The sequence below is a fragment of the Kogia breviceps genome, chromosome 3 (assembly GCF_026419965.1).
Source record: "Kogia breviceps isolate mKogBre1 chromosome 3, mKogBre1 haplotype 1, whole genome shotgun sequence".
NCBI lineage: Eukaryota > Metazoa > Chordata > Mammalia > Artiodactyla > Physeteridae > Kogia > Kogia breviceps.
This window is the reverse complement of record NC_081312.1, coordinates 38,592,520-38,616,236: the sequence shown is the minus strand read 5'-3', so window position 1 is coordinate 38,616,236 and position 23,717 is coordinate 38,592,520. Positions and strand designations below refer to the sequence as shown.

The 23,717-nt window shown below is 36.3% G+C and overlaps 1 protein-coding gene across 4 annotated transcripts in view; it reads right to left on the bottom strand.

The window, feature by feature from the left end:
• Nucleotides 1–23,717, bottom strand: part of KCNH5 (potassium voltage-gated channel subfamily H member 5) — a 325,149-nt gene that overhangs the window by 240,006 nt on the left and 61,426 nt on the right. For all 4 annotated transcript variants that reach the window (XM_067028368.1, XM_067028369.1, XM_059059059.2 and 1 more), the window contains exons 5-6: nt 23,252–23,367; nt 17,776–18,168 (exon numbers count right to left, since the gene is read on the bottom strand). In XM_067028368.1, coding sequence (XP_066884469.1) covers nt 17,776–18,168; nt 23,252–23,367 — 509 coding nt within the window. The remainder of the gene's footprint in view (nt 1–17,775; nt 18,169–23,251; nt 23,368–23,717) is intronic.

The window sequence follows — 23,717 nt, the reverse complement described above, 5'->3', positions numbered from 1 at the left end:
CATAGCCTAGAAAACTTAAATAATTTGACTAAGTTCATGCAGCTGGTAAGAGGAGGCACCAAGAATTCAATATAGGCAGTCTTTCCCACACTTCTTTTTTTTTTTTTTTTTTTTTTTTGGTGGTACGTGGGCCTCTCACTGCTGTGGCCTCTCCCTTTGCGGAGCACAGGCTCCGGACGTGCAGGCTCAGCGGCCATGGCTCACGGGCTCAGCCGCTCCACGGCACGTGGGATCCTCCCGGACCGGGGCACAAACCCGCGTCCCCTGCATCGGCAGGCGGACTCTCAACCACTGCGCCACCAGGGAAGCCCGTTTCCCACACTTCTTGCACTTCACTATCTGACCTCATTCTGAACCTCACTATAGGTAGAGCATAATGTGCAATTTAACAAATCACATTTGTACCAGCAGTATTGCCTTAAATACAGGCAGTCTCTATAAGACTGAATAAAGGAGATTAAATACCTTGCCTCCCATTTATTCCCACCCAGGCCCAGCAGTGGCCCACTTAGGGGTCTGTGGAGGCCCCAGAACCCTAGAGAGTCTGCAGTTCTCTAACATGGACCAACTCATTTCATTCTCACAATACCAGTACTCCTATCTCCACTGTTCATAGGAGGACACTGAAGCTCAGACAGGTTACACGACTTGTCTAAAGTCACACAGCTAGCAAGGAATGGACCTAGTCCTTCAGATTCGTCATGCATTTCCCACAATAGCCAACTGCTGTGCAGTATTCCTGTCCTTATCCCAATAATCACTGCAATATTAATCTTCTTAAAAGACAGTATCGAGCATATTCTCCAGGGGCTCATTATAGACATTAAACACAATTTCTACAGGCCTTCAAGGTCCACAACCCCATTTCTGTCCACACTGCCAGGTTATTTCCAACCATGCCTTTGCCAAGCAATAGTGCTCCAGTCAAACCAAACTCCTTTTTGCTCTCAAACATAGCCCCAAAGTTTCATCTTTTGTTTTTTTAGTTTCATCTTTTAATTTGCCCACAGTGTCCCTTTCATCTACTTATCAAACCAGAAACTGTTATTCAAAATGAGTAATACAGAAGTTTTTTCTTTATTTGGAAAGTTCTGGGTTTTTGTTTTGTTTTGCGGTACGCGGGCCTCTCACTGTTGCGGCCTCTCCCATTGCGGAGCACAGGTTCCGGACGCGCAGGCTCAGCGGCCATGGCTCACAGGCCTAGCCGCTCCACGGCATGTGGGATCTTCCCGGACCGGGGCACAAACCCATGTCGTCTGCATCGGCAGGCGGGCTCTCAACCACTGCGCCACCAGGGAAGCCCTGGAAAGTTTTTTTTTTTTAGCTATCTCATTCTCCACTGTTTTGGATCCAAAAGAATTTAATGCAATTACAATAATCAAAACTCAAAGTTAATGACTTTGTTCTAAAATTTGATGAAATACTTAAAACTTGAAACAATCCAAATGTCCATCTCCAGTAGAATGGAAAAATAAATCACTGCACCTTCACTCAATGCAATACTATCCAGAAATAAACATGAACAAACTAGAACTATATGAAATAACAAGAATGAATCTAAAAAGTATCATACTGAGCAAAAGAGACTAGACACAAAAGAGTATATAATGCATGATTCCATTTATAAAAGTTTAAATACAAATGGAACTACTCTTAGGGATTAGATGTCATTAGAAGTCAAAGTGGCTTCCTTTCTTTGGGGAGGGGTAGTGACTGCAAGATATGAGAGGGCTCTGGTAATATTCTGTTTCCTAATACAGCAGCATTACTAGGAATTACTAGGTGTGTTTGCTTTTTGAAATTCCTTGAGCTCTACATGTAATATTGATGTGATTTTTAAAGAATGTTTTATTTAAATATCAAAACAATGTTAAGGAAAATCCATTAGTCACTGTTGTGTTGTTAAGGTTAACATTTCACCACGGTACATAATTCAGATTAATGATTTCTTCTGCATCATGTGATTTGGGGAGGGGGGAAGAGGTGTCATATTCAACTCTATCTAAAATAAGAGATTTTACTTACTTTATAACTCACCCTCATAACCTTTAGATTGGTCCTCAAATTATACTTTTTTTATATACATATTTTTTTTTAAGATTTTTTTTGATGTGGACCATTTTTTAAAGTCTTTATTGAACTTGTTACAATATTGCTTCTGCTTTGTGTCTTGGTTTTTTGGCCACGAGACATGTGGGATCTTAGCTCCCCAACCAGGGGTCGAACCCACACCCCCTGCATTGGAAGGTGAAGTCTTAACCACTGGGCTGCCAGGGAAGTCCCCTCAAATTATATTTAATCCCTTGTTGGGAATTTTAATTTAACCCATATGGTAATACTGGATACTTTGACAGGCCAAAATAAAATGACTCCCTTCTGTACTAATACCTTTTTATAACAACCTCTTGATTCTGTGCTTTCCACCAGTTTTGTCTGCTCATTCATTTTCTGCTTAATTTCACTCCATGCTTTCCAATCTTCCTGTGCCTTCCTCTGCACTCCAGTGGCATTCTGCCTCTATCCCAATCTCTGAGCTCTTAGCTCACAAATCCCTGGGGTTCCACTAGTGGAAGAGAATATCAAACACATCAAATGTATAATAGAACACAGCAGGGTTAATGGAGAACTTTCAGTCATCAGCCTTCCTTTCTAGCCAGTTTCCTTACTTGAAAATCCCCTCAGGCCATAGGAGCATAAAGAAAAATATCCAGGAGATATCTCAGTGTTATTAACTCTTCAGGATAATTTTGTGGATTCCCACATTAAAGAGCTGTGGGATGTAATCAGCATAAAAATAATGGCTTACAATGATAAAGCCATCTAAAATACAAATCAATTCTCTCATTTGATTATCACTAAGGATAGTAGGCAAATAACCCAGCTAGTATTCTTCCCTACTTTCTTCCCCCCTTGCTTTATAAACAAAAGAGGAATGATCAAAGAACTTTCTTGTGCAAGGACACATGACAATTAAGTGGAGGTGAGAGAGCAGGAGTACAGACTTATAACATCCAGTTGCTTGGTTTTTCACCTACATCTAGCATTCTCGCACACAGGATGTGTAGTAGATTGTTTGGAAAAAAATAGCTCAGGTCATTTCCTTCCCAGTATCCATACCCTTTGGCAATGTGACTTTGCAACCTCTCCCATCAAAAGATAGGGTCTATTTCCCCATCTTGACTTGAGTCTAGACTGGCCTTATGACTTACTTTGGCCAACAGAATGTGGTGTAAGTGACACTGTGCCAGTTCCAAGCCTAGACCTCAAGAAGCATAGCCTCCAGTCATGGTCTTAGAACCCATGGACATTCTAAGTTGCCATATGAAGAATGAAGGCTTTTGGAGGATGAGAGACCATAGGAGCAGCCCTATGACATCCATCTGAGCCATCCCAGATCAGTTAGCCACCAGCCATCTCAGCAGCCTACCAGAGATGTATGGGTGAACTTAGCTGAGATAAGCCAAATCTAGCCAAAGTCAGCAGAATCACTCAGTTAGGTCACAGAAAAATGAGTTAAATAAATGGTGATTGTTATTATCCATAAAGTTTTGGATTAGTTTGTTATGTGCAGGTAAAAAAGCTAACTGATACATATGTGAGGAAAGCATATGTATTTATGTGCACAGTATTTCATACTTGTTTGACTTTAAATGGGGGCAACATAGATATGTATGTGATATAGTAGAAGTCTCATTTTAACAAGACATTCTTCCAAATAGGTAAGATATGAAATATAAAATAAATTTTAATATGCAATTGTTAGATATTATTTACCTTTTGTATTGGGAAACATGTCACTATTCTGCTTTACAAGAATTTATGCCAGTAAATATTCCATGAGAACAAAGAACTCCAAGTTATTACTTCATATACCTCCTAAATAGTTCTTAAATCCAACCTCACCTAAAGCTTGCCCTCACCCTACATAACTTCAGTTTCCATGTGGATGACCCTGCTGAAAACCTGGCCTCGCAGCTTCTCCACCAATTCATCTCTAACAATCTTTTCACTTTTCCTTAGATGCCCACTCCCGAGGTCATAATCTGAAATTTGTCATATCTAACACGTTTTCTGGCTCTGAAATCTTAAATTGAACCATCTTGTTTTCTGACCATATCTTCTTCTATGTTGAGCTAAACCGTCCAATTACATCAACATTCAACCTTATTGAATCTCCAGTCTACTGACAGATCTGCTTTTTCCCAATCTATTAACCCCTCCATTCTCCATTTTCTTCTTTATGTGGCCCCATAATTTCAACAACACCATACATCCTGAATTCTTTAGCATGTCTGTCTCTTCATTATAACCTGTATCAAAACCCTAATTCTAACTCAATTATCAGCTTTCTTCAGGGCTGTGTTTAAGAACTGCTTAAGAAAGTAATACAATAGGGCAGATTGATTCCACTAGAAACTCATTATCATCAATCTCAAAACATCTCCTCGGGGCTTCCCTGGTGGCGCAGTGGTTGAGAGTCCACCTGCCGATGCAGGGGACACGGGTTCGTGCCCTGGTCCGGGAGGATCCCACATGCCGCGGAGCGGCTGGGCCCGTGAGCCATGGCCGTTGAGCCTGCACGTCCGGAGCCTGCGCGTCCGGAGCCTGTGCTCCACAACGGGAGAGGCCACAACAGTGAGAGGCCCATGTACTGCAAAAACAAAACAAAACATCTCCTAACTACCTAGCAATTTTACTACTTTTCTTATGAATTCATCTATCCACTATATTTTAAACTTTCTCTCCTCTGCTCAAAAATCCAGCCACTCCCCCATCAACTACATCTTTCCCATAGACATTTAAATATCTCATATCTCTCCCATTAAAAAAAAAAAAAAATGTTACTACTCTCCCCTCCACCTTCCCATTCCAGACATTGCCCCTGGTTCTTTGCTAATATATAAGCAAATATAAGCATTAGCCATTTGATTACACAAACCAGAAACCAAGAAGTATTCATGTTGCCCCTTTCTTTAATATCTCCCATACCCAATTTATCTTAAAACCCTATTAACTTTAACTCCTAAATATCTTTCCAATTTATTCACTTTTCTTCAGCGCCACTGACACCATCTTAAACCATGCTACTAGCATCTCTCTCCTAGACTTCTGGAAGTGTTCTAATAAATCTTAAGGCATTCATTTGACTCCATCCACTCTATTCTGAACACTATATAAGAGTTATCTTTTGAAGTAACTCATAGTTTTAAATCATATGATAGCTTCCATTATTCTAAAATCTGTTTTGGTTTAGTCTAGAGCAGGTAATTTCATTATATAATCTCAAAGGACCAGGTATGTTCCCTTCATGCCATTTGTCTCTTTCTGATTGTGTATTCATATCATGTTTTGTTCATTCTTTTATCCCTAGCACACACTCTAGAACTCCCTGCCACAGTGTAAGCACCAAATATTTATTAAGAAAATGAATACACTAATTAAAGAATAAACTAACCAATACAGAAATCTCTCATAATAATTTCTGACTCCTCTAGCACTGATACTGTAATTAATAATTAATAGTTATTTAATCTTCATGGGTAGCACAGTATCAGGCAATTATATAGAAACCACTCTGTTTTATAAGCATTGGGGTCTTATTCTAAGTAGATTTTGTACATGAATGACTAAATAGTCCATTTCCATTTCCTTTTGTAGAGTACAATTTAAAGACAGAAAGAAAACTAAGTAAACTAGAAAATGTAGCAAACTACAATTGTTATCTGCATCTCTAACCCATATAACAAGTTCTAATGCCTCCTTCCTATTCAGAACTCACTTCTCCAACTCATGTTACCAAGAGATCCATGGAGAAATAATACTAATTACTCCCTGCATTAGTTAATATGCTTCAGTAGAGAATCTCAATTTAAATAACTTGTACATACCACCTGTTTTAGTCTATTTATATTCTTATCAATACACAGTGGCATAAGTAGATAGATAGATAGTAGATAGATAGATAGACAGACATGTTTTAAGCAATACCCATGATATACTAATTTTAAATGCTTCTTATTATGGAAAAAAAAATGTTCTCATTAATATCCATTGGTCCAGAGTGAATATAAAGCATGATCAAAATATGCACCAAAAAAGAGGTATATTACCTAAGTCTCGATTTTTTTTTTCAAATATCATGACATATGCACAAGCAAACCAGGTTGGGAGATGCTTTAAATCCTTCAGTAACTTGTTGCCACCTTTACAATAATCCAAACTCCTTAACACAACCTGCCCCTGCCTACTTTTCCAGTCTCCCTTGTGCATCTCTGTCTTCTGCTCTCTGTACTCCAGTTATAGAAAATGTCTTTCCTTTCTTCAAAAATTTTATATTCTCTCTCACCTGCTGGGGTCTCCAAAAGTGAATTTTAAAAACACTCTCCCTAACCTGCTAACTACTCCTTTTCCCTAGTTAATCCTACTAATCTTTCAGGTCTAGGCTTAAATGTCACCTAACCCAGCACCTATAATAACAACATAGTTATAGCTTTCAGAATTCCACAAGGGACATACTTGGAGTTGTATCAATCAGGGAACCCTTAAGCTGTGGTATCCTCATCAGGTTATTTACAGCTCATTAAAAGTTCTTCATAGTCCAGATGTAATTTACAAATCAGAGATCTTTTTAAAATACAAGTAATACAGCCTAGAAACATAGATAGCATATTTCCTTCATCAGTCCCTGGGAGAACAAAGGAAGACAGTTGACCAAAGGTAAAATCTGTCAATGCAGAAGGAGAAATAGTTTTGTTAACCCTTTATCCACAATGTGTAATAAACAAACTTCCTAAAGATGAAAAATTCCAATATAAAGATAAACATGTTCCTTGTGAGTTAGCATGTGTTATGTGAAAGCAGAGATAAAATCATGGAATAAAATGAAGTAATAGAAAGAACAAAGGGAGTAGGGATGGAGGTTTAGAACTTCCTTCAAAGAAGAGTGAGGAAATGATATATTCTCAAGCATAGTGATAATTACTATGCAGAAAGATAAAGAGCAATTTCTATGCAAGTATCCATAGATAGTTAAGGCAAAAAAATTTTAAGGATTATAGTATACATATTGCAATATATTTCAACCTTCTTTGCCTCCATGTCAGAATTATTCCCTAATGTTCAACAACAGGAAGGCTTCATCATGAATGAAGATCAGTTCAGATAAAAATTTCTATTCCTGTAAGCAACAAAATCAAATAAAGGAATCCTATTGCTATCCTGATTGCTTGCAACTTCCTATCCTCCCAAAGCTAATTCCCTCAGTTAGGCAGACTGCTTTGTCTCTGTAGAAAATTAATGCAAAGAATATATCCTGGAGCATCACCAAATTTTTCAAATATAAAAAAGATATCGATCTTTAAATCTGTTTATTACCATTCTGTACCACCAATCTCCACTTGGAATAGAATTTAAAAGTTCAGCCTACTGCCACTATCCTCCAATTTGGAACCTGTGGCTGACTCTTACCCATTCTCCAAATCTTTACCTCATCTCCTCCTTCACACTGACTCCTCCTTTATTCACACTCTTGAATAATTTTTGAGAAAGTTTTTTCTCTCAAGCTAGAAGGTAGGTACATTTGAGTTCAGTGACTTTGCCTTGTACATCTTTGTATTCATTAGTCTACAATGTTTTGCACTCCTAGTGGAAGATCCCAGCTTAGTAACCTATACCCTAAGGTAACCTCTAAACATGTATGGAAAGCTAGCAGTGTAGGTCATATGACTGGAAGATTATTTAAGTGAGAATATTTATGGAAAGGAACTTATGAACAGAGAGGTGAGCATAGCGGCCAAAGGATAATGCCCTACTGTCTGAACGAAGAAGTCTGGGGCACAGATAAGGTTATGCCACAAAGACTGCCCTTTGGCCCTAACTTTTCCATTACTAACAAGAAACAGGTATATTTAGGAAACAGTGTAAGCTTCAATCCCTCATTCACTTTAATAGAAATGTATATAGTATGGCAATTATGTGTCAGACACTGCAATCCAGGCTATTAGAAAGACAGAGTCTTTGCATTGAGGAAGCATAAGGTCTAATTTTGATTCCTCCAGAAATGAGCACAGGGTCTAACCCTTAGTTTTCCAAAGATCTTTGTTGGATTTGATTTCTTAACTTGAAGAATTGAAGGTTGCAAAATAGGGTCATCCATAAACCTTCCCCTGAGCACACAGATGAAAGACAAGTGTTGATAAACCACTAATCCAATCAACGATAAAAATATAAAATTTTTATTATTATTAGAAGCACTAGTGTTATTAATGTGCTTTCTTAAGCAGAGAAGAACTGGGAGGTATATAGGACTTAAAATTGCAGCAAAAGTTTTTAAAGCAGGCTAATAAGAAACTAAGTAAGTCCCTTATAGAAGGTAAAATCATCCCAGAGATAATACATTTCATTGCATTAAAAGTCTCATACTCTTCAGACTAACTAAGTTTATCAGGGATAAACAGGAGCATTACATAATGATAAAGGGGTAAATTCTCCAAGAAGACATAACAATCCTTATATTGTATGCACCTAACAAGACCATCAAAACATGTGAAGCAAAAACTAATAGAAATGCAAGGAGAAATAAAATGAATCCACTATCATATACTTCAATATCCCTCTGTCAGAGATGGTCAGGTCTTGCAGGCAGAAATCAGTAAGGACAGAGCAAAACTAAACAGCACCATCGATTAGCTGGCTATTATTGACATCTTTGACTATTTTGCACAACAACAGCAAAACAACAACAACAACAAAAACCCACATTCTTCTCAAGGTCATGTAAAATATTCACCAAGATAGACCACATCCTGTGTTATAAAACACATCTTAACAAACTTAAAACAACAGAAATCATACAATACCTGCTTTTGGACCACAATGAAATTAAACAAAAATCAATAACTGAAATATACCTGGAAAATCCAAAAATACATGGAAATTAAACAACACACTTATAAGCAAGACATGGATTAAAGAGAAAATTTCATGTAAAATTTAATGCTTTTTTAATTAACTGAAACTGAAAATACAACTTAACAAAGTTCGTGGGATGCAGCAAAGCAGTACTTAGAGGAAAATATATAACTTAGAATGCATATATTAGAAAGCAATAAAAACTATAATCAATAACCTAAATTTCCACTTTAGCAAACTAGAAAAAGAAAAGCAAATTAAATCCACAGTAACAAGAAGAAAAGACATATTAAAAATATAGCAAAAATCAATGAAATTGAAAACAGGAAATTGGTAGAGAAAATCAACAAAATCTTAAAAGTTTTTTCTTTGATAATATCAATAAAATTGATACACCTCTAGCCACACTAAGAAAAATAAAAAAGAGAGGACACAATTACTAACATGGCAAATGAAAGAGAGGATGTCACTACAGATGCCATAGACATTAAAAGGATAATAATAATAACAACAACAAAGTGGAATCATATGAACAACTCTATGCCCATAAATTTGAGAACCTAGATGATAGGACTAACTCCATGAAAGACACAATCTGCCAAAACTCACACACATACAAAAATAGATTATTTGAAGAGAACTACATCTATTAAACAAATTGATTCAATAAATTAATAACCTTCCAAAAACAGCACCAGGCCCAGATGGGCTCATGAGTGAATTCTACCAGGTATTTAAGGAAGAAATTATACCAACTGCCTACAATCTCTTCCAAAAGGTAGAAGCAGAAACAATACTTCCTAATCCAGATTTATGAGGCTAACATTACCCTAATACCAAAAGCAAAGACAATATGAGAAAAGAAAACTACAAAAGAATATCTCTCATGTACATAGATGCAAAAATCCTCAACAGATATTAGCAAATCAAATCCAACAATATATAAAAATAATTATATAGTATGGCCAAGTAAGATTTATCCTAGGTATGCATGGCTGGTTCGACGCTCAAAAATCAATTAGTAGAATCCATAACATCACAGACTAAAGAAGAAAAATCATATATTCATATCAATAGGTGCAAAAAAAGACATTTGACAAAATGCAAAATCTATTCATGATAAAAACTCTCAGAAAACTAGGAACAGAGAGGAACTTCCTCATCTTGTAAAAGAACATCTATAGCTTATATCATATTACATCATATTTAATGGTTAGAAACTAGAAGCTTTCCCACTAAGATCAGGAACAAGGAAAGAATGTCTATTCTAACCACTCCTATTCAACTTCATACTGGAAGTCCTAGCAAATGCAATAAGAAAAGAAAAGGAAATAAAAGATATACAGACTGGGAAGGGGAAATAGAAAACTATCTTTGTTTGCAGATAACATAATTGTCTATGCAGAAAATCCAAACAACTTGACCCAGAAAAAAAAAAAAATCCTGGAACTAATTAGCAATTAAAGCAAGTTTGCAGGATATATGGTCAACATACAAAAGCCAATCACTTTCCTATATACTAACAATGAACAAGTGGAATTTAAAAACACAATACCATTTACATTAGCACAACAAAAATGAAAAACTTAGATATAAATCTAACAAAAAATTGTACAAGATGTATATGAGGAAAACTATGAAACTCTGATGAAAGAAATCAAAAAAGAACTAAATAAATGGAGCAACAGTCCATGTTTATGGACAGAAATACTCAATATTGTCAAGATGTCAATTTTTCTCTACTTGATCTACAGCTACAATGTAATCTCGGTCAAAATCCCATTAAGTTATTTTGTGTACATCAATAAACTGACTGTAAAGATTAAGTGGAGGGATAAAAACTGTGCAAAATAGCCAACACAATAGTGAAGGAGAACAAAATCAGAGGAAAGACACTCAACTATAGTAAGGCTATAGTAATCAAGACAGTATGGTATTGGTGGAAAAAAATAAACAAATAGATCAATGGAACAGAATAGAGAGCCCAGATAGACCACCATAAATACAGTCAACTTATCTTTGACAAAGGAGCAAGGGCAATACAATAAAGAAAAGATAGTTTTTTTCAACAAATGGTGATAGAACACATGGATATCCAATGCAAAAAATATGAATCTAGTCACAGACCTTATACCCTTCACAAAAATTGACTCAAAATGGATCATAGACCTAAATGTAAAACATAAACTATAAAACTCTGAGAAGATAATGTGGGAGAAAATCTAGGTTACCCTGGGCATGGTGATAATTTTTCAGATACAACACCAAAGGCATAATTCATGAAACAAATAATTAATAAACTGGAATTCATCAAAATTAAAAACTGCTCTGTGAAAGATACTGTCAAAAGAATGAAAAGACAATCTACAGACTGGGAGAAAATATTTGCAAAAGACATTGCAAATAATAAAGGACTATTATCTAAAATATATTAAAAGGGCTTCCCTGGTGGCACAGTGGTTGAGAATCTGCCTGCCGATGCAGGGGACATGGGTTCGCGCCCTGGTCTGGGAAGATCCCACATGCCGCGGAGCGGCTAGGCCCGTAGCCATGGCCACTGAGCCTGCACGTCCGGAGCCTGTGCTCCACAATGGGAGAGGCCACAACAGTGAGAGGCCCACGTACCGAAAAAAAATAAATAAAAAATAAAATATATTTAAAAACTCTTAAAACTCAACAATAAGAAAATTAAGAACCCCATTAAAAATGAGCAAAAGATCTGAACAGACACCTGACAAAAGTAGATATTCAGATGGCAAATAAGCATATGAAAAGACGTTCATATATCATTAGAAAAATGCATATTAAAACAACAAGATACCACTACACATCTACTATAATGGCTAAAGTCCAAAACACTGATGATACCAAATGCTGGTGAGAATGTGTGCCAACCAGAACTCTCATTCATTGCTGGTGGAAACATAAAATGGTAAAACCACTTTGAAAGATAGTTTGGTAGTTTCTTACAAAACTGACATATTCTTACCATATGATCCAGCAACCATGCTTCTTAATATTTACCCAAATGAGTTGATAACTTATGCCTACACAAAAACCTGCATACAAAAGTTTATAGCAGCTTTATTCATAATGGCCAAAACTTAGGAGCAATCAAGATAGCCTTCAGTAGGTGAATGGATAAACAAACTGTGATACATCCAGACAGTGGAATATTATTCAGTACTAAAAAGAAATGAGCTATCAGCCATGAAAAGACATGGAAGAACCTTAAATGCATATTACTAAGTGAAAGAAGTCACAATCTGAAAAAGCTACCTGCTGCATGATTCCGACTATATGACTTTCTGGAAAAGGCAAAACTGTGGAGATAATAAAAGGATTAGTGGTTGCTAGGGGTTAGGAGAGAAGAAAGGATGAATAGGCAGAGCACAGAGTTTCAGGACAGTGAAACTACTCTGTATGATACTACAATATGCCATTATGCATTTGTCAAAACCCATAAAATGTACAATACCAAGAGTGAGCCTACTGTAAACTATGGACTTTTAGCAATATGATATGTCAATACAGTTTCACTCTGATGGGGGTGTTGATAATGGGAGAGGTTATGCATGTGTGGGGGCAATCTCTGTATGGGGAGTCTCTATACCTTCCTCTAAATTTTGCTGTGAACCTAAAACGGCTCTTTAAAAAAAGTCTATTATCAGCTGAGCAAACACATTGATAAGAAAAATGAATCAGTTCTAAGGTAGACTTGGCAATGTTTCTATGGGTTTAATAAGATTAAAACTAGTAAAACTAAAAACAAAAAAAATACTATGTAATCCTTACCTATATCACTCAAACATTATTTCAATTACCTACAGGCTTTAATAAAAAAGTAATGGTGATCAAATTGTATTAAATAGCAATTTCTAAAATGTTATTCTTGGTAGAGTGTCTGAAATTCCACAAAAGGGGACAAAAAGCCTCTAAAATCTATGAGTATAATTAGCTTCTTTGATTTCCAATTCTTGTTTTGATGACTAGACAAGAGATAAAAATTTGCTATGTAAACAGATATGCTAAAATGAAACAACGCATGTGGCCACTTGACAAGCATAATTCAAGAAAATAATAATTTAGAAAATTATTTTCCATAAACTTCCCTGGAAATTAAAAATATTTATAATACTTCCACTTAGCAGTCACTGGCCCAATCATTTTGTCTCCTAAAACAATACATAAGTGATCATTTTTCCAATTTCAATTTGTTCTAACCTAGTTTATTCAAATTTACCACTTACTAATACCACTCATTGTCCCCTGAATTCCCCATGTATCACATTTCCTAAGTCCACTCAGGCTACCAAACTGTGTGTTACCTGCAGCTGCCCCATTTTTCTCTGATGTATTATAATTCAGTTCCCCCTAACCTCCCAGAGCTGTATTCAAATGCATACTACAAAAGAGCTTGTTTCTATTCCTTGGATTCCTGGTGATAACATCTTTTACCCCCTGTTATGGTTTCTAGGTAATTTACATTATGTACTTCTTTCAAACAGAATTATTTCCTTTAATGGATTCTGTCTTCCCAGCCTCACAGTTCTCTTAAAGAATGTCATATCCAGTTCATGAATTCCTAGTAAATCAAGTTGCCTTAAGAGAGCATGTTGACTGAGACAATCTTGAATACAAAAAGTGTTATTAAGTCCTCTAAGTCATTCTGCACTCATAGCATGTCAAAGGATTAAATTGTGATCTTCAGACTCATACTCTCCTATTCCCAAGCCACCACTAGCTCAATTTCTCATTTTTAAGTTCTACTTTGCTTTATGTTATTGTACAATCTACTAAAACCTTGCTAACACTTTATTGCTTCAGGTCGGTGAGTCACCAATATGTACTAAGAGCAATGAAGGACTACCAAGGAGATGGAACACATCCCTCAATATCACTGGGCTTATCACCAAGCTGAGGAAACAGACATACACAAATGAAATAATAATATCCCCTCAGACATGCACAATTTTACAAACAAAAATCATTCATATCTGTTTTCCCATCTATTCCTTAAAACCATTATGTGAAGTAAAAAAAGTCAAGCATTCCTTCCCTTTTTTTACAGGTATGAAAACTGAGACCCAGAGTCACCATCCCAAAGACTCACAACAAACATGTCCTAAAGAAGGCCTCTAATAATTGAAAGAGAAAGTTAAAAATAATGTGGAACCAAAATATAAGACAATACTAGTTTGAATGATGAGAAGGTAAACAGAAGCCCTAGATTTGTTTAGAAGGGCAAAGATACTCATAAGTCAAATACTGATGCTAAAAATATTAAGAGTAATCAATTAACAGAAAAACTTCTAATCCTGTAGAGGAAATCCAGGAGATTTTAAAAATTCAATCAATCCAAAAGATGGCAGAAAAGAAGCAAAAATAAAAACAGAGAAAAGTGAAGAAAAAGCATTTTACAACGGAAAATAAGATGCTCTAAGAAAATCAAAAGGTAATTAATCACAATAAGTGTAAATAGACTAAACTTCCCAGTTAGAAAGACTCTTAGAATGTACAGCCTATTTATAAAAGACATAACTAGAGTATAATAATCTAGAATGATAAAAAGTTAAATAATAGAAATACATATATCAAATACTATACAAATGCTAGTTTAGCTCTATTAGTATCAAGCCAAAGACTTTAAGCAAAAAAAAAAAAGCATTATTAGTTACAAGAAAAGTTGGAAAATAATGTTGAGAAAAATCTTCCAGAAAGTACAGCAAAAATATAAAGGATTGGAAAATAAGGAAAGAAGAAAAAAGGAATCAGAGAAGTCTAGTAGGTATAAGAACAAAAGGAGTTCCAGCAAGAGAGAGAATGGAAAAGAGTGGGGTAAGGGATGGAGAAAATCATCATAAGTAAAAAATCAAAACAGAAGACATGCTTTTCTAGATTGAAAAAGGTTATTCAGTCACTGCCCAGCAAAACTGATGAAAATGGGACTTACACTAAAGCATATTACTGGAAAGATTCAGAACCCTGGACAGAGAAGATACATCAAATTTCCAGAAGGAGAAAACAGGTCACAATGGCTTAAAGTTTCTTAAGAGAATTATTAGAAGGTAGACTGTAATGGCACTGTGTCTTTCAAAATCTGAGGAGAAATTATCTCTGGCCTAGGATATTACAGCTAGCCAAACTGTCCATGTGGGAGGGTAGAGTGTAGAGAGATCTGTTTAAGAAAATGATGTTGATAGAATACTACTTGTATCAGTGTACTGGAGGGAGATTTAGACAACTGGCATAGAGCTTAGCGACTGAGTTAGTGATTAGTACATAAGACTAAGCAAATGATAAAACCAACTCTCAGGAAAATGGAAAGTGCAGAAAAGGAAAAGTAATCACAGCATGTTGAAGGTTCAGCTATAAATAGCATATTTGTAGTGGTAATGATATAAATACCTACTATTTATGGAACCAAAAGGATGGTATACCTATATTGTGAGAATGAGGTGACGGAAATAGTGCATATATACAGTTAGGGCGGGGAGAAAGAGGCTAAAACTTCAAATTCCATAGTGAGAAGTCAAAGACAAGTCCTAAAACTGAAAAACCAAGAGGTAGGTACATAATCTTGCTCGCTCTTTGGTGATGGAAGCAAATAACAAAGAATCCCTTAAACAAGGGGATTGCCCCTAGTGGTTGCCCCTAGTGTCTTTTCTTTTTTAAAATGAGATATTGCCAATTATTCTTCATGGAAGTTTTACCAACATTCCCTTGAGCAATGTATGAGAGGCCTCACCCCCTTGCTTCATCAGTTCAGGTCCCCTACAGAGTAATGCCAAGTCAGGGTTAGATATGCAAGACTTTTACTGAGATAAATGCCTATGAAGGAGAAACGGAGGAGGGAGGAGCCTTCAGACCACAATGCAGGTCTGAAACCTGTGAAGAGGGGAGGAAGAATTGTGTAGAAAGAGCCTCAACCACAGCACAGGTAAATGGGGAGTCCCAGAGCAAAAGTTGCTCAATAGAGGAGCTCTTTATTGAGCAGGAGTAAACTAACCATAACGTTACCACCTTTCTTAGTCACTGGCTGGGCACAATGCTGGGGAAATATGGCTTCGATGTGTGACCTGCAGCAGATCAGAAAACCATAGCAGGTGTCAGTCAACTGTGTTCAGTGGTGTGTTGGTAAATGATTAACAACTAATTCCATAGAAAGTTAAAGAAAAGTTTTTATTCATAGCATTTGTGACTTTCTGGGTGTAAATACTCCCATTGTAGCCAGTTTCAAGCTACCAGTGTGATAGTGTGATATCACTGAATGCTGAGTTTCAGAGAGATGCTAATGATTGGCTTTCCCAAACCAGGAGCCACTTCCAGGAATCCCCAAACTGTGCTCCATGCAGCAGGTTTTCATGAAAGGAGATCTGAGCAGTGCACATCCTTAGCCACCTTCTCACCAATCAAGTGTGTGTGGTAAATGATGGTATGTCAGTGTAGTTTGTAGGTTTACTTTTCATTTTCCTTAATATTAGTGAGTCTGAGGATCTCTTCAGGTATTTGTATGGTATATTAAATGATTTATTATTATGTCATCTGTTTAATTATTCACTTTTCTATGAATTAAACCAATCTTTTAATTATTTTTATTAGAATCTTTATGCCTATGTTCTAAATAATGGAAATCTTAATGCACTGATCTTAATATATTAATCCATTTAGTAAGTGAACATATAAATACTACTTATTCTCTTCTTGTCATATGACTAGCATTTTCAAAATTAGCCCCTCTCAACCCTTCCAGAAGGTAAATAGAGAAGAAATAAATGTACCTTAAAAAGCTTGATGTAGGTAAAATCTAAAATTAGAAAACAAATTACTACGATTCCTTTTTTTCCCCCAATTTTTAAAGTAACAATTACATGTACAGCATCAAAATACAATGTCTATACTTAACTTTCAGGGAAATATTTTTAATATCATTAAAGTTGATTGAATGCAGAAATTTTATGGAAAAAGTTACTGAGAAAAGTTGCAAACTACCTCCCAAATACACACACAATGACAACAATGTAGTGCAGAATTTTCCATCTGAACAGTCTATGAGGACAGAGTAAAATCTTCAGGGAAATTAAGTTTGTAATTATTATTATGAAAATATTTTAATAATAGATACATTCTATATTGACTCATTTATATACATCCTTCGTGGAGCAATTGAAAATCATCCACTCCTAGGTTAGAAGCTAAGAAGCTCTGAATAAAATGGTCCTCCAAGATATTATACATGTTTTAAGTATTTCTCATTGTGCAGATAACATTGAATAAGCAGAATCTTGAATATGACCAGACATCGGAAGTCATCCAATATAGTCTCTAACCACAAATGTACTTAGACAAAATTTAAAGCAAAAACTATAACAAAGAAACCAAAAAGGCAAAAATTCAAGAATTTGTCTTCCATAAAATTTTCTCTATCTTTTTGTTAACTCAAGCACTGCTATCTGGAGGAGAAGGAGTCAAAACACCTATGGGTGCACAGAGTTTTAAAATGCCACAGTTTTCCCAAAAAAAACCCCAAAACTCACATCTATTTCATCACCTTTCAATCAATTATCTAGTTCATAAACCAAATTTGACTCCAAATGCTGTGGCTTTTCTTCTGCTCCACCTCTTTCAACCACAACCTCCAACCATAGCCATTTTTCTAGTCATCAGTATTTTCAACCAGAAATCAAGAAAAAAAAGGCAGATGAAAATTATAAGGTAATCAACTATGATAATTTACGGCAAGTGTTTAGTAGGATGAAGATTGAAAGTGGTGTCTAAAAAGAAGTTTGGATTATCTGTAAACTCCTTTTATCCTAATTTTCTCAAAACATGTGATTCAAGTACTAAAAAGAAAAAGAAACTTACCTCATCAACATTTTCAAAGGCATTGATGATGTCATAAGGTAAACAAGACAATAGATCGATCACAAACCAAGTTTTCAGATAGTTCATCCTGATCAACTTGGGGTCAGAAATGACCTCTCCACCAGGTCCCACAAAGGTCGTGTGAAAATTTAAAACAATGTCAACCAGAAAAATAACATCCACCACACTGTCCAGCACCAGCCAGGCTATGTTGTTCTGCTTCGTTTTGAAGGAAACGTTATAAGGAACCATAATGGCGGTGTAGAAGGTAAGAATTAAAATCACCCAATCCCAAGTTGTTTTAAAAGCACAATAGTGTAAAATAATGTGTGGTGGCGTCTTTGGCGCTTCTTGCTTGTACTGAGGAAGGATATCTGATCCCAGCTGAAGAACCTAAAAGAGAGAAAATGTATATATAATGACCCGGACATCTCTGCACAGTTAGTAATGAATTCAAATTTACTGGCAGCCAAACCACAGCCTATTAATCATGACACCGGGTTTCAAGGCCAGTCAAGCTCTGTAATTTCATCTCCCTCTTCTCCTAAGTTGTATCAAGGTTTGTTCAAAGTCACTCCATGTCCAATCACTCTATCAAAATTGATCTGTCTGCCATTCCCTCTGGCCTTCTCTCGAGTGGCCAACTGTTGGTTCAAAATCTGGCCCCCATACATGGAGGGCAGGGAGAGACCAAAGAAAGAGGCAGACCACTCCAGATTGATAGGTGGCAGTTTTAATATGCAAGGGAACTTACTTACAAGGCTTTTATTGGGCAGCCACAAGACCAGTAGATCTCTGAACCCACCTACCAAATATTAAAAGTTTATACAGAAGCCTTAACTGGGTTCAGTCACACATACAGGTGTGACTGATGGTCACAACAACACCTGAAGGTCTCAACAACACCTTACTCTCTCAAGTCTGCATCCTTGAAAATGGCCCCCATTGTGGGAATGGTGAGCAGAGTATACATTCCAAGGACAAGGGTGGGGGTAAGAAGCCTCCAACTGCCTGGGTCCAGTTCAAGGGTCAACCTGCAGTCCCATGCTCTCGATGACCTCCCCCAGCACCAACACTGATCCACAGCACTGCTGGACACCCACTTCTGCAAGTTCTGCACACTCACTTGGCAGGCTTGCCTAGAATCACACATCTCTCACTGACTGCCCAACTGTTATTTGCATGACTCACCGTTATCCATTCTTCACATATTTGGCACCTCAAGGAGCACAACTTTGATTCTGACGGCCTTGCTGAACCCCAGGGCCCCACTGTTGCTGATATTGCTGTTGTGTGGGACTCAGCTAGGGCCCTAATGACTGGCACAGCAATATCAGGGGTGTAAATGTTATAACCTGCTTTTCCCTTTTTTCCTTTCAATCAGGACTTTAAAAGAATATTGGATTTCCTGCCCAGAGGCAAATTCCCTTTAGAAAAAAAAAAAAAAATTAAATATTCAGGTTTGCTTCTCCATACCTTTTCGACAAATGGAAAAATTTCAATGTGATGTTATATGAACCTTGACTTACTCTGATTAGGTCTCATTAAAGAGACAATGAGAAAAAGCAGATGACAGAGCAAGAACAGAGCTCTGGGCAACCCTGGGCAAAGGTAACAAACACAGGACTTAGCACTTCCTTCTAGAACCTGGAACCTGGAAATTGTGAAAAGGAGTTGAAGTAGCAGGTCAGAGACCTCTGCTTCACGCCATCAATGAAGCTGAAGCTGAGTAAACCTATGTATTAAGGGGTTTGTAAGTGGGACTTTGATAAACAATATTTTCAGCAGCTTTACCATCTTATGCATCCAAGTATTTAGTGTCCCTAGGACTAATAGGACCCAGAAAGTAGGAGTCAACAAGTTCAAATTCTAAAATCATAAATGCACTAAATTTGTGAATGTGCAAATAGATGTAAACAAAAATACCCATTCGCATGTAATTCTTAGGCTACAAAGCAAAATAAGTATACTAGCATTTTTTGAAACTTGAGAGAGATTTATCCTGAAAAGTCTCTCATAAATAGAACTTACATAACTGAAAATTAAGCATATAATATAATATAATCATTGCTATTTTGAAATGTGAAAAACATCACTGATATGCTCTTTAGGTGTATATTATAATTATTGCTTTACGTTTGGGAGCTATAAGAACTATTTATAAAGATTTTTACATATTTATCCTCATTATCAGTGCCCCAGTCATACTTTTCCCATAAGGTCTTAAATTACTTAGCAACAAATTATCCTATAGGCAGGTAAGCTTCATGTTGAGACAAAGCATTACATACACAGAATCATACAGAACCATGGCCTCTCTTTCACTTTTCAACCACTGATCTATTCATTCTAATTTCACTGTGTTAAACATGAAAATTTCATTCATATTCAATGTTAATATTTTACCACAGTCTATAGTTTGAGCACAAAGAAATCATACTTAGAAAATAAACTCACTGCCAGGGTACATTAGGACCTTCATGGGTCCTGGGTATTTTTGCCTTCTTAGACCCCTTCCTCCTTAAAAATAATAAAATAAAAATTATATTTTACAACTGTATTTTTACAAAGATGAATAAATTAATATTATATATTCAAAATTATTTTACCTAAAAGTTCATTGTTTCCTTCTACTATTAGTAGAAATTCAAACATCATGTGGGCCCTACACACTGTGTTAATAGACAAGTCAGCCTCACTCAACATCCTGGAAAAATGTAAAATGTCTCCTCTAGAGATGGAATGAAATCACTCTTGAGTTCAGTATTTCTTAAATCTGGCTACAAACTAGAATCTTCTGGAGAAGTTTTAAAAAATAAAGTATACTCATACTCAGACCCCATGCCAGAAAATAATTAAATTCATCTTGTGTGGGTTCCCAGAGAATCTATATTTTCAAAATCTTTCCAGGTGATTATAATGTACAGTTCAAAAAACCCTTGTCTTATATTTCTTTAGACATTCATAACCCAGTTCTTCAGAAGGTGACTTGCATTCGTAAAGCAATCCAAAACTGCTACAAGAGAAGAAGGAGGATGAGCAGGAAGAGGAGAAGAATGGCAACAAAGAAAGGGACTCACTATGTGCTTCAGCTTTGAGCTTTCTCATACGCAGAGCACTACTTTAATCTCAGCCCCATCACTAGGACTCCTTTATAAGGCAGTGAGTAACAACTCTTCGCTTTGTTATTTCATTTGTACTTTCAGGAGCAATAAGTCTTAAGGTCTCTACCTAAGAGATGAAATCACATTTACTGATGTATTTTTGTACTGAAACAGGCATATTCTTTCTCTCTGAATATCTGAGCACACTGACTCTAAAGAACTCAGTACCACGGATACAAGTGAGAAGCTGAAGCCAGTCAGCAAGATGTCAGAACCTGTAGAAAACAGATGAACTGCCTACGTGGAGACCAGGATCTTTGAAAGTGGGGATCAGCTCCAAATTTAGGGGGCCTGGTGGAATTAAGATAAAATGTATATGTGTTGGAAAAAGTGAAAGAGCCTGAAATTTAACAGCAAATCCAAATACTCAAGCTGAGCAAATTATATGACCCTGAGTACAACTGGAAAAACTATATCTTTCTGCTAAGTTGGTGCTTCTTTTAGGTCAGTCTTTGAAGATCTAAGAGCATATACAGACTAAATCTCTGTTGAAAACCTTCTTATGTCCACATGTTCTCTGAAATCAAGCCTAAGACCTGACAGAAAGCAGTTTTGTATTTGAATCAGGTTTGTGAATTAGGGATGACTGATAAAGAAACTAACAATAATCAAAAGGCAAAGCAAAAAATAAGAAAAAAATCAGATGGGAAGAAACAGGAATGGAAGTTCCTCAAAAGTAAAAGTAAAAACGATGAGTTGTCACGCGGAAAGGAACTTTCCATTTGATATAGAAGAAAAAAACTATCCTGAGTGATTCAGGGTGCTAAGGTAGAAAAATTTCCTCTCTATGGTCTCTTTCCTCTTGTTCTTGCCCAACTGTGTTAACAAAGAAAGAAAAACTGAATAAGTTAAGACCCAGTAAGAATCATAACTGCAAAAGTCAGCAGTCACAGAAACAAGTTCCTATACTTTAGCTTGATTTGTAGAAAGAAACGGACAACCGAAGGCAGAAAAGAAAGTAGCTTCAAAATCAAGTAGTACAGGGCTTCCCTGGTGGCTCAGTGGTTAAGAATCCGACTGCCAATGCAGGGGACACGGGTTCAAGCCCTGGTCCAGGAAGATGTCACATGCCTGCGAAGCAACTAAGCCCACGTGCCACAACTACTGAAGTCTGCGCACCTGGAGTCCGTGCTCTGCAACAAGAGAAGCCACTGTAATAAGAAGCCCGCGTGCTGCAACTAGAGAAAGCCCACGTGCAGCAATGAAGACCCAACACAGCCAAAAATAAATAAATAAATTTATTTTTAAAAAAAGATACATGCACCCCAATGTTCATAACAGCACTATTTACAATAGCCAAGACATGGAAACAACCTAAATGTCCACTGACAGATGAATGGATAAAGAAGATGTGGTATATATATACAATGGAATATTAGCCATAAAAAAGAATGAAATAGTGTCATTTGCAGCGACATGGATGGACCTAGAGATTGTCATATTAAGAGAAGCAAGTCAGACAAAGACAAATATCATATGATATCACTTATATGTAGAATCTAATATATGATACAAATGAACTTATTTACAAAACAGAAACAGACTCACAGATATAGAAAGCAGACTTATGGTTACCAAAGGGGAAAGGTGGGGAAGTGATAAATTAGGAATTTGGGATTAGCAGACACCACTATATATGAAATAGATAAACAACAGGTCCTACTGTATATTCAACATCTTATAATAACCTATCATTGAAAGAATATGAAAAAGAGTACATATAATATATGTTATATATATGTTATATATATATATATATATATATATATATATATATATATATATATAAAACTAAATCACTTCGCTGTACACCGGAAACTAACACAACATTGTAAATCGACTATACTTCAATTAAAAAAAAAAGATTCACTCAGCCCAGGTATCATCTCATTCAGGTAACCCCTCCCTCCTCTGCTGGATCTTTAACTCCTTGATGATAGGGCCAATGGCCTATTCATCTTTACATCCTTTGCAGAGTACCAAGCATGGAGCAAACCCTCAATAAGTGTGTAATGCACACATAAATTAACTAATGAGTGAACTCCCTATCTCATTTGCTCAAAGAAAACCTCATTCTGTACAGACATCACCTGGGATGTCATAAATTACCTTCCCATTTCCAAAGTAGGAGAGCATAAAAAGAAATATAGGAAATTTCTATAATTCTACAAGGAAAAATCAATTAGCATATAAGTGTTTGTAAAATAATAGCCATTTATAATAATAAATGTTTCAAATAATTGAAACATTTGTGGAGGAAAAAAATGTATGACCACCACCATGTTAGGAAGTAAAGTTAATCTCGCACTTACTTCAGCTAGTCTTGAATGTTTGTGGACCACCTCTGTTTTATTCATTGGCGTGAGCTGTTGCAAAACACTTCGGCTATTTGTCAAAGCCCGTGTCAATCGGGCAAATTTTGTCCAACCTTAAAAATAAGGAAAGAAAGTCTCAGTTTTTCACACGTAATGAATATGGAAGCCTACATTCTTGCTAATATTCAAAGGATCTCAGAAATAGCATAACATGCAGAACTTTTGAAAAGTATCAATCTAAAGCATTTAATTACTACACAGACATCATCATATATTTCAAGTGTGGTTATAAAATAGTAAGTAATTTTCATGTGTGATCTTTGTGTTTTGCTCATATCTATCATATAGTCCCTATAGCCAGGTAGCTAGTTGTCCACAAAATTCTGTCCTCCCCCTTGCATTGTATCGGTTTATTACTGGGAAACAGCTGCCCAGCCAGGAATACATTTCCCAGCATTTGTTG